The following is a 12415-nucleotide window of genomic DNA, read 5'->3' on the forward strand; positions in this document are numbered from 1 at the left end:
ACTTAACTGACTGAGCACCCCTAAATCTAGCTATTTTTAAATAAATTAAAAAAAACAAAACAGGGTCATGATCTATGTTGAAATCATAGTGAGAACAAATACAGTTTACTTTCGAGCTTGCAGGGGGCTTGGTGTATGTTACGCACTGAAATGTGTCTCCCCCCTCGATGCTGGGAGTCCCAACCCCCTGTACCTCGGAACACAACCCAATTTCAAAACCAGGTCTTTACAGAGGTCAGAGTTAGTATGCGGTCATGAGGGTGGCGTCCTTATAAAAAGGTGAAGTGCGGACTTGGAGGTGGACACACAGAGAGGCAGGAGGACACGAGAAGACAGAGACGGGAGACAGGGGAGTGTCTACAAGCCAAGGGACGCCCAGGAAGCCAGCAAACAGCAGAAGCTGGAAAAGGCATGGAAGGCTCCTCCCCCGGAGAGACCAGGGCCCCAGCACCCCTTCATTCCCAACTGCTGGCCTCCAGAGCTGGGAGAGGCTCAGCCGCTGTGGTTTGCCGCCACTCGGTTTGGGGTAACCTGACCCAGTGGCCCGAGGCAGTGGACACAGCCGAGGCCAGTGTTCTCCAGCGCGCCCTGGGACGGCCACGGCGTGGGGGCAGAGGGGACTCCTGCAGCCACCTCTTCTCACCGTAGCTCCTGCAGGGCAGGAGTTCTGCCCGGCGGATCTGACTTTCCTTCCAAAGCAAGCACTGTGCCTGGCGCCCAGAGGCAGCCACGGACTGCCAAAGAGGACAAATGTCAAGTCGGCAGGTTGCAAACGGGCACGGTCCACCTGGCGGAGCCAGCCCGTGAGAGCGTTGTGTTTGGACTGCCGTGACTTCTAAAAAAATCTCAAATCACTGCCAGTATCGAAAACCAGAAGTGTTGCATAAAAAGCTGAAGTTAAAGCCTCTTTTAAAAGATCAGGCAGTCTGGCACAGCCCCTCATGGCCACAGCCTGGGGCTGAGGCTGGACCACCCCCTGGTTTTTTTTTTTTTTTAGGTGTTTTTAAATTTATTTGACAGAGAGAGACACAGCAAGAGAGGGAACACAAGCAGGGGGAGTGGGAGAGGGAGAAGCAGGCTTCCTGCTGAGCAGGGAGCCCGATGCGGGGCTCGATCCCAGGACCCTGGGATCACGACCCGAGCCGAAGGCAGACGCTTAACTTTAAAGGGGATCACCCCTTTAAAGGACGATCAGCTCACCGTTCGCCACAGTCTCCGCCACTCCCTACTACCTCCCACCAGCCCTCCCCACTCTACCTTTCCTTCTCGGCCCTGCGGGCATGCATCTGGTTGCAATCCCCTAGACATCTGGCTTAGGGTGTCCACTTGTTCAACATTCTTCTCGCAAACATTTTTGGAGTGTTTATTTTGTCCCAAGAAATGTTTTGGTATCAGAGAGGCAATTAGCTTATGGCAGACAAATCTTTTCTGCTGTGATTTTTTTCTGGCAAAATAGGGAACGCAGTCTCTAATAAGAGGGCTCTAGAAGGGCTGACAAACCAGCAACATGATAAGTTTGACAGCAGAGGCATTTATAGGGGTACAAAGGAGACCTATCATCTCCTGGAGAAGTCAGAGTTTATAAAAGCACAACCTGTGAGGAAACACAGGCCTCATTATCTGGTGCTGGACCCGGGAGGAGATACAAAAACGAAGAGGGAGCGATAAGGGGCTGGAAACTCTGTGGAGGTCCGAGGAGAGTCTGGCCAGGCTCTGGGACCTACAGGGTTCTAAAGCTGAAAAACTTGGGGCAATCAGGGGAGGCTTCCTGGAAGAAAAGAGGTTTGAACTGAGGCTTAGGAGAAGCAGAGCAACAGGGTGGGCAGGGGGAAATGAGAGCACTGAGTTCTAGGGGAGTGAGGGTGATGGTGGATTTAGAGGGGGTGAGGAGGGGCATTCAGGGAGAGCCAGACCCCCAACTACTGGGGAAGAGTAAGATGGAGGAAGCCTGCCTGAGCGGGGCTCTGAACACCTCGAGAAGAGCCTGTCTGACAGGGTAGCTGATGGTCTGAAACCTGCTTACAGGCAAGCAAAATGACTTGCCCAAGGTCACCAGGCTAGTAAGGGGCAGAGCCCCGACTGGAGACCCAGGACAGGTAACAGGGTGGGTGTGCAGATCCGGCTGGCCTCGGAGTTTGGCTGGATGACCCTAATGAAGTTACTTAACGTCTCTGAACCTCCAGAGCAAGACCACAAAAACCTGTCATAGCAACCTGGGGGTCCCAGGTGCCCTTTCCACCTGCACAGCTCCAGGGCTGACGGCTCCAGTCAGCCAACCCCCAAGTGAGGCAGTAGGAGGGAAGAAGTCGGACATCAAGACAAGACAAGCGGGGAACGGAGAGAACCCCAGGAACCAGCAGGCTTCCAGGCCCTGGGAAGATAAGAGGAACAAGGCCAGTGCCTGGGTTGTAACCCCAGAGGAGGGCATACAGGGAATGGCTCGGCCACAGCAGAGCACACAGGAGCAGGAACTGTCCCTGGGCACCAACCCCAGACCCATTCAGGGAATGGCAGGTGGGCTTCTCGAAGGTGGTGAATTCCCTGGAGAGCTCTCCTGGCAGGTCCCAAGGGGCGGGACCAGTCCCTCCACAGAGTGCCCATTTAGTCCCGCTGGGGTGGCCCTGGCCCCTTCCCTTGCATCCCAGAGCCTGGGACCTGGCGCTGAGATCCCGCGGCAAGCGCCCTGCAGGGCCCGGGCAGCCGCCCCCACACCTCCCCAGGACGCAGGTGGTGGAGGGAGAGTAGCAGAGGGGGTACAGGTGACTTCGACACGTCTGAAATTGCTGGCGCAGCAGGAAGTCAAGCGTGAAATTAACTTTAACTGTGCAGCCCCAGCGTGCGCACATGGGGAAATTAAAGTGACAGGGCAAGGTCCTTGGGGAGGGGATAACCTCCCACCTGGCCCAATGACAGCAGCAGGAGGGAGGGGGACGGAATGGGCTGCAGGGATGGGGGGCACCCTGGTGGGAGGGTGCCCCGCCCCCACCCAGCCCGATCTCTCATTGTCCTTCTCAAGCTGTCACCAGCTCACCGAATGACAGGTCCCATCCACTCCTGTGCCCCTAGGGCCCAGACAGTGCCTAGCACACAGTGAGCGTTCAATAAATATTTGTTGCATGAACAAAGAACAGAAATACACAGATAAAATAGTAAGAAAAAGAAAAATCACAGAATGCTTCCCACGTGCCTGACACTGAGCTCGGCACGGCAGGGACAGTAACTCGCAGAATCCTCGGCAACCCTCGCAGATGGAAACCAAGGCACTGAGCGTAAGTGGCGAGCCACAGGGCCAGATGCTCATGGCCCTCAAGTGGCCCCTCGTCACCAGCATCCATCTCGCGTTTCATGGCCCCCACAGTTGCCCAGGCCCCCGACCTTCGCAGCCAAGGGACTTCCCTGCCCCCGACCCTCCACATCACACCCCTGGCAGCTCCCACAGTACCCAGGCCTGCCACTGCTTGCCTGGATGGCTATGGCTACCTCCACCAAGGTCTCCCGACCCCCAGTCCTTTCTCTCTGCAGCCACCACAGAGAGCTTTGAAAGCAAAAACTCAACACATCACTTCTTGGCGTAAACCTCATCACTGGCTTCCCTTCACACATCAATAACATGACCCCAACTCCTCATCAGCCCTGGGTCATCTGCCTGGCACCTTCTCTCCCTCACCTACCCCGTGGGCCATGCTGGCCTCCTCTAGGATCTCACCAGGTCAGTCCGGCCCCAGGGCTTCTGCACTGCCCATTCCCCTTGCCAGGGAGGCCCACACGGCCAGCTGCCGCTCAGCCCCCAAGGGTCCCCCCTGCTGTCAGGTCTGGCCCAGATCCCCTGGCTAAAGCCACCCTCCTTTTCTCTCCTACCATATCTACCATCTGCATAGCATTCTTTTTTTTTTGAGAAAGAGAGAGAGTGCAAGCTGAGAGGGGGAGAGAAAGAGAGAGAATCTTAAGCAGGCTCCACGCCCAGCACGGGGCCTGACTTGGGGCTCAATCTCATGACCCTGAGATCACAACTTCTTGAGCTGAAATCAAGAGTCGGATGCTTAACCGACTGAGCCACCCAGGCGCCCCTGCATCGCATTCTTTAAAGTGAATGACTGCACTAATTTACTGATGATCTCATTGAAATTAAAAACAGAGGTCATTAGGATTTTCATGGAAAACTAGGAACAAAATCAAAATTCTAAAGATAGATCAGTTCAAATAATTTGCTTACAGATATATTTTTCTAACAAAATTCACCACTTATGTAAGGTATCTTAAAATTATTCATCTCTACGTTTTAAACTTAAGCGTGTCCATCTGTGATTTGGTTTTGGAACACATTTCACCAGGCAGTCACCTACTTAGCCAGAATGTACTCTAGGAGACCAGAGCCATTCTCTGATGAAGACTGGGGGGTGCCCTGGTTTCAGTAAGTTTATAGCTTTATTCTACGTAAACAGAGACGTAGCAGCATCTTACCTGCTAGTATTGTTCATATGGATATCTTTTTCCTTTTTTGTTTGGATTTTACGGCTGTTTTTATAAAAGGAAATATCCACATTATTCAGCTTCAAATATTACTCATTTTTTAGTGAACAACTCGTGTGAGATTTCAGTACAATGACATTACTACAAAAATTGTTATACCAAAAGGGAAAACATGACTAGGTGTATCAAAGCATAGGGAGCTTAAGATAGCTGTGCGAGCACAGTGCTTTTCATCATCTTGTTTATTTAACGCACTTCCTGTCTCCACTGCTAGACAGAGCCTGATGAAAGAATGGGCCTTTGGTTTGCTCACAGCTGAATTCCCAGGTCCTAGAAGAGGTGCTGGCACATGTTAGGTGTTCAGTAAACGTGTGTTGAGCAAATGAATGAATGAATGAGTGAGTGCTTCCGGCAGCCCAGCTCAGATGAAAACACCCTACCGCCAAGCCCCAAACCAGCTATGGCGGCCCTAAGAAGCCCCCCTTGCCCTCACCCACCCTCATCTGGAGCTTGCTCCCTCACCTCTAGCCCTGGCCCCAGGGAAGGCAGGTCCCAGAAAGCTCAGAAGGGGCTGAGGTGGCCTGACTGGAACATTAACCATGTTGAGTCAAGGGGGATTTGGTGCCTGGGCAGCAGACACACCCACAAGGCCACACAAGAGCACAGGCCACAGCAGACACGGAATCCTGGCACTATTCCACTGCACACCCCCCCCAACACACAGGCCACTCTGCAGCCCCTGCCAGCCATGGGCGGGGAGTGACTCGCCAGCAGCGCAGGCAAGGCTTCCTCAGCAGGTACTCCTGAGCCTAAATGGGCCAAGGACCTCACCGGCAACAAGAGATTTTCTAGGTTGCTCTGTCAGTCACTGGGAGCTGCAAGGGGGTGGCCGTTTTGGTCACCAGCGCTGGGATCAGTCATGCAAGTCCAGAAACTACAAAAGAAGAGACTTCCCCTGTCAACTAGACCAACACCAGTAGATATTTAAAAGCTACTGGGAAGTCTGCATGTCTCCAGGGATGGGGAGCTCACCACTGCAATGTACACCCTGTGAATCCACCCCAGGGAAGCTTGGACCATCAGACCAGGCTGGACTGCCCACTGGACAAGCTAAGTATTGCCCTCTGAGGTCACACAAAAATGCCTGCACCCTCTCCCAATGATAAACCTTGAACAGTTCAAACACATCCCAAAGAGTCTGCTTATAACCTAACACCACCCAGGGCCCACAGCCACATGTTCCTCACGGGGCAAGGTCTGTAGCTCCCTTTACCGTTTGGACTCCTGGATAACAACATGAGGTACTATCCCCTCCTCAGCCAAGGACACTATGCTCCCATTAATGCATTCTTCCCCCTCCCCCAAAGCCAACCCTCTTCAGGCAGCCACATCTCTAGCGCTTCTCTCCCAGCTTGAAGATATGAAGCCACCAGCCTCCAGCACAATCCTCTTGCCCCATTACGCCAGCTCAGCCCACACCAACTACATGTGGCCCTGAATTGATATTTCTTCACTCCTAGCATCCATCTGGGAAAAGACCCCATCACTGGGATACACCATACCAGCCATTCCTAAAGCCTCCTGGTCTGGATTGGTGCTCACAACTGCTCCACACTGGGCTACGCCACAGAGGGACCCCCCTGAGGAGAGCGTGGGACAATCCCAAATATGCTTACATCAGAGCCCAAACCACAGGCCCCACCTGTCCCAGGGCCATCCCCCATCATCTTGAGCTCACTTTCCACCCAAACAGCTTCTGCCTGCTCCAAAGGGATGAGGCTTCGCAGCCCTCCACCTCAGTGTCTCCAGGGCTGTGCATGCGTGTCCTTGCCCGCCCTCCCCAGCTGAAGGTCTGCGTCCCAGTGCTTCATGGGACCGCTCCTCTGCCCCTCCCTACCCCAGGCCTGCTCTGACCCCAACCTTAGCCCTACCTGGCCCAGAATTCTTGCCCCAACTGCCCCCTCCTGCCCCTTCCTCTGGCACCTGGTCCTGCCTAGGAGCCCTTTTGGGAACTGAGAACCCACATCCCAGCCCAGATCTCCGAGGCTGAACAGCCTGTCCCGCCAGGCCACGCATCTGCACGGCTGCCCATGAGTACTCACATTTTGATGTTCTCATGATACTGCCTGGTGTCAGAGGGCTGGTTGTACAATGGCTGCAGAGGAAGAGAGAGGAAAGCACTTCAGAGCCAGGCCCGGGGACCGCTCTGCAGTCCCAGGCAACCTCAGCCCCAGCGCCCCAGCGCCCCAGGCCCTGGCTCCAGGGAGTGGTGCACTGGGGTGGGAAGCGGCCGCCGGCAGGCATGAAACAGAACACAGGGACCCAGCCCACAGCCCCAGCTGGGAACGGGCTGTAACCCTCTGGGCACAGCTGTGGGTGCCCTGACCACCGCCCCCCCCAACTAAGGCCACCACGGCTCCTGTGCAGGGCACCAGGCAGGGCTGGCCTGAGCGTCCACGGTGTCTGAGTGCAACAGTAGTCTCAACATGGACAGCTGCTCAACTTCTCGGCGTCCAAACCACCGTGAGACACCACGCGGCCCCACTGCCTGGTGGAGGGAAAGGGCCCAATGCTGCCACGAGTCTGTGAGGGTGACGGCTTACGACAGCCGGGCACCCACAGCTGGGTGCACATGCTCTGGAGAGCAGTGACAAAACACCTGTCAAGGAACGAAGTCATGTATGCCCTATGGCCCCCGGCCCTCCTGCAGATGCCCGAGAATGTTCGGGCACCATGTCCCGCCAAGAGAGGACACCGCCCTGCCCAGGCGGCACGGCTCCTAGTAGTGATACACCAGAAGCAAGCTAAATGTCCCCCACCAGAAGGAAGAAGAGGCACAGAAGGGCTGGTGGGCAGCAGGAATCACACAGAGCCGCCAGGAGGACCCCGGGCCCACATTCGGCAGCCAGTGTGTGAGGGGAAGGGCAGCGGCCGCAGCTGGCCACCGTGCACCTCCCGCCGAGGCTCTGCCCCTCTCCAGCCACGTGTGTCTCGGTGAGTCACATCAGCCACCTTGGCCCCAGGGGCTCGTCTGGAGACGGGGTTAAACTCAGAGTTGTTGTGAAGATCAAATGAGGTAGTGCACACGGAGCGCTCAGCCCAGCGCTGGCGAATGGAAATGCCCCAGAGTGTCCGTGTCTTTACTGTTACCATCAGGACGCAATGACGTACTAACGACCCCAATTTTTTCTGCCTCCCGTATCCAGCCATGCCCTGGCTCTGGCCAACAAAATGCTTACAAACTTAATGAAAGCAGAGGCTTGAAAGTGCACGTCTGCAATTCTGCTTCCTCTCTTGTTCGCCTGGCCTGGCGTGCTGGATGCCAAGCGGACACAGAGTACAGGAGTGCCACCCCAGCCCAGGCTGAGCGGGGACGAGCAGCCGACCGCCCAGCTGAGCACAGAATCAACAGAAATGCTTAGGGGGCTTCCACACTTGTGGGAAACAGGAAACGGTGGTTATTTCAAGCCACGAAATTTGGGGCTGGTTTGTTACACAGCAGTGGCTGATGCAATTATCGTTCCCATTTCACTGAGGAGAAAATCAAGTCCCTGAGAGGTTAATGTATGTGCCCACCGCTAGTAGGAGATGAGCTACAACTAGAATTCCCGTCTCAACTTTGGCCCTAGAGGCAGAAGTCTGCTCTCTGTCTCTGCCTGTGCCCTCTCTGGGCGTCTTCCGGCGTGTGCACGCGCGTGTGCGTGTGTATGTGTGTGTAATCCTCTCCCCTGCCATCCCCACACACCCCCACACACGCAGCAGGAGCTTCCCAGGGCAGCCATGGATGACTGTGGTAGAAGAACCAGGTACAGAGTGTGAGGGGTCACGTAGGACAGGTGCAGCCTCGGGACAGGGCCCCAGAGCGAAATGAAAAGGGCACAAAAGTCTCCGCCCTGGTACTTCTCCCTGGGCGTGGGGCTGGACACCTCCTGACACCTGCAAACATCCTGATAATCCCAGCCGATGGGGACCACCCACGAGCAGCAAGGCCACAGGGCCCAACCTGCTCTGTCCCCAAGAGCAGGCCTCTTGCCCTCCGCAGGCAGGGCAGGGTCCTCAAGGAGGGGCCTCCACTGCCCAGCCTAAGGATGGGGCAGGCATTGCAGGTAGCCTTGCGGATGACAACGTCACCTCTCTCCCGGTGCCCCTCAGATTCTCTCCATGACAATTCACCACTGGGCTTGGCCAATTCCAGACTCCGAGCTCAGCTATCCCCCCCAGGGCAGAGATGTCACCCCATGGCTGATATGGGCCATCACTTCCCACACTGGGTCAGGCTGCCCTTTCTTTCTTTTTTTTTTTTTTAAACAAACATTCTTTTTTTTTTTTTAATTTTTATTTATTTATTTGAGAGAGAGAGAATGAGAGACAGAGAGCAGGAGAGGGAGGAGGGTCAGAAGGAGAAGCAGACTCCCCGCGGAGCAGGGAGCCCGATGCGGGACTCGATCCCGGGACTCCAGGATCATGACCTGAGCCGAAGGCAGACGCTTAACCATCTGAGCCACCCAGGCGCCCCTCAGGCTGCCCTTTCAAGGTGCTCAGCTGGAAGCAGGGAGATTTGAACCCCACTCTGGGTTTGGGCAGGAGGGCCATGACAGAGCCCATAGTGAGACTCACTGCAGACTTTCTCCACTGAGCGGGGAGCAAGGCATTACTGCAGAAGGCCGACAGCACTCACCTAAGAACAGCAAGGGGCCCTACAAAGAGTCCCCGGGCCAAATTCCAAAGCATTAAACACGCATGTTTAACCCCGGGTGACTCTGCATTAGGTCCTTCGTGTTTCCACGTGCCCATAAAACACAGGCCAGGTGGGACGGGGCTTGGCCCAAAGGTTCGGATTCCAGGAACGAACAGACGCCCCGATTTAAGAGATGGAGCCTCCCTCGCTGGCTGTGTGACCTCAGACACATGTGGGCCACACTCTGGGCTTCTCATCTGGAAAATGGGCATAGAGCAAGTAGGAACTACCTCACAGGGCTTTCGAGGAGCCCAGGAAATGTCAGACTTGGTGACTGACTTGTGTTCTTTTGGTTTTAAAGATGGCAAACAGCAGTGTCTCCACGGCCTGAGGAGGTCAGGAGGGCCTAAAAGACCACAAATGGAGACCCTAGGAGTGAGTGATGGACAGGGAGCAGGGACTATCTCTATATAATGGGATGGCCAGAAAAGGGGAGGTGGGCTTCTGAGAGCGCGGTTGCAGTCAGCTGTGACTTGCCAAACCCACCTTCACCTGTGGGCACCTGTCCTGCTAGGTAAAGTGGGGACAGAGCAGCCTGGCCCTCTCAGCAGGTGTCAACAGTGGACCCTCCAGTAAGAGGCACGGAAGAACCCAGAGAACACGGTGAGGCTCGCTGCCTCTAAGCACAGGGGCTGTCCCCCAAGGAGGCACTCAGTGAGCACTCTTTGAGGTAAACTGAGTCCTGGGAAGGGAAGGAAGCGTCTGGGCCCAGAGCACCTGGGAGGCTATTCGTTACCATGGTGACAGGCCCCCAGGGCAGCCCCTTCGGAGGGGCCGAGTGGGATGGAGGTCAGAGGGGCCATGGCCCATCCTTGGCAGGTGCACTGCTGAGGGGAAGGCAGGGCCCGAGGGAGTCTCCCTAACACCCCTCCTGGCCACCTGCAGGGGCTGCTGCACAAGGCCAGGCAAGGCCTCCCTGTGTCTCAGGAGACAAGTCCCAACATGACAGCCCCAAGGTGACCTTGACCTCACTCACAGCTACAGTGGGTTTCCTCTGCCCCTCCCGACCTCACAGGCCCCAGCCCCCGTCAGGGGGACACAACGCCCAAGAGGAAAGCTGCCTCCCACAGGCGGAAGGCTAAGGTACCAGTGGGAAGGCCCACCCTCCTGGCTGGGGGCCCTGGGCCCGTCTCTCGCCCTCCCCGTGCATCCATCTCCTCCTCTAAAGATGTGGGCGCAGCCCGAACAACCCGGAGGGCAGACAGGGAGCACAAAGCGGGGGACGTGCAAGGCTGCAGACGCAAGGCTGCAAAGCAGAAATGACAAGGAAAGCAGAGCCGGTCTCCGGGAGAAGGAAGAGGGTCCCCTCCGGGCCTGACTTCAGCCAGCTGGGAGGGCAGCCGAGAACAGCCAGCAACCCCAGGTGGACTGAGCTGCTAAGAAATGAAGTGTCAGCCCCGGCCCTCAACCCTCTGGTGACACCACGTTCTTAAAATAGCACCTCTGAACAGGAAGGAAACCGATGACTCAAAGCCGCGGGGAGAAGGGGGTGGGGGCTGCAGCGGCCCACACCCTCCCTCCAGTGCCCTCCTCCAGGCCAGGCCTCGGTTCCCCCGATCCCTGATCCCCGGGGAGCCTGGGATGGAGGGGAGGCGCACACTCGGCCCAGCCCATGCTATTCTGCTTTCCAATGCAAATTTCCCCTAGGACCTGGCTGTCCTCCCAGAGAGGTCAGAGAGCACCCATCCCTGTCCCCGAGGCCCAGCAACCTCTCCCTGGGCTAAGTGCTCCCTGGCTGCAGATGACAGAGACCACCGGGGAACTGCATTCCCCGACGGTGTGGCCCAGGGACTGGAGACCCAGGATCAGCAGCACCGGGCCCTCCGTGAAGGGAGCCTGTGCACAGGGTACACCTCTGAGCTGCCTCTCCTTGGAGGACACCTCTGGCCACTGGGGCCTTTTAGTGACCAAGACCAAGGGCAGACCCCGGCTGACCGCAACCCCACAAGCTCAGCACACCTCCCCGCCTCATCCCTTGCCGTGTGACCCTAGACAAGGCACTGCCCTCTGCAAGCGTCTCTAGAAAATGGACAGTGACCCCTCCACGAAGCTGGACACGAAGCAGGTACCCTGTCATTGTGAGTCCCTTCCACAGCCCCACTGAAGGCCACCAAGCCAAGAACCCACCGACTTCGAGAGGCTCCAGTGACAGCCACAAAGCCCACCAGACACTCCAGACCTCGGCCTCCTGTGCCACGAGCCTTGAGGGAGTCTCTGCTCTGAGACCACCAAGCAGGGGACAATCCCCTCACCCTGGGAAGACCCAGAAAAGAATCACTTGGACTGTGAGCCCAGCGGATGCCCCACCCCACTCACAGGGAGGCTGACCCTGCTCCCCTGAGCACTTAGCTCAGGGACATGGATGGGTGCTCTCGGACCTCAGTGGGAGGGCAGCCTGGCCCTGGGCATTCCGGAGGCATCCGGACACAGCACCCTCCACCCACAACCCCTACTCAGGAGGCCCCTGGGACTCACTAGGTCAGGAGAGGGGAGACGGAGAGCCACCAGGTCTGGAAATGGTTGGCTACCACCTCTGGTCCTGCCAATCCCTGTTGGCAAGAGGGGAAACCGAGGCAAGAAGCAGCCTACTGGTGGGAATGGAAATGGTACACAGCTTGCGAAAACAGTCTGGCAATTCCTCAAGAGGCTACACGTAGAGTGACCGTGACCCACCAATTCCAGTCCCACGTGTATGCCCAAGAGCAATGAAAACCTGCCCAGGCAGACATTCATCTGGTCATGTTCACGGCCGCTTTATTTATGACGGCCCTCGTGTCTGTCAATGCCTAAGTGGGTAAACAGATGTGATCTACCCACACAAAGGAATATTATTCAGCCCTAAAGAAGAAGGAAGTCGTGACACCTGCTACAACACGGACGAACCTTGAGGATGTTATGCTGAGTGAAAGAAGCCAGTCACAGGAGGCCACACAGTGTGTGAGTCTATTAACACACACTCCCCAGCAAGTCCGCAGAGACAGAGAGTGAGTGAGTGGTGGGAGGTGGGGGGAGGGGAGGGATGGAAAGATAAGGAGGTGACAGTTAAGGCCCGGAGTTCTTTCTGAGATGGTGAAATGTTCTAAAGTTAATTGTGGAGATGTCGCGCACATCCGTGAATATACTAAAAAGCGCTTAACTGTACACATTTATTTAAATGGGTGAATTGTATGGCATCTGAATTATATCTCAATAGAGCTCATTTAAAAA

At 56.1% G+C, this 12415-nt stretch overlaps 1 protein-coding gene across 8 annotated transcripts in view; it reads right to left on the reverse strand.

The window, feature by feature from the left end:
* NCOR2 (nuclear receptor corepressor 2) overlaps positions 1-12415 on the reverse strand; it is a 183484-nt gene that overhangs the window by 103100 nt on the left and 67969 nt on the right. For all 8 annotated transcript variants that reach the window (XM_021698590.1, XM_021698586.1, XM_021698587.1 and 5 more), the window contains exon 8: positions 6573-6625. In XM_021698590.1, coding sequence (XP_021554265.1) covers positions 6573-6625 — 53 coding nt within the window. The remainder of the gene's footprint in view (positions 1-6572; positions 6626-12415) is intronic.

This window comes from Neomonachus schauinslandi, chromosome 14 (assembly GCF_002201575.2).
Source record: "Neomonachus schauinslandi chromosome 14, ASM220157v2, whole genome shotgun sequence".
In the NCBI taxonomy this organism is placed as follows: Eukaryota; Metazoa; Chordata; class Mammalia; order Carnivora; family Phocidae; genus Neomonachus; species Neomonachus schauinslandi.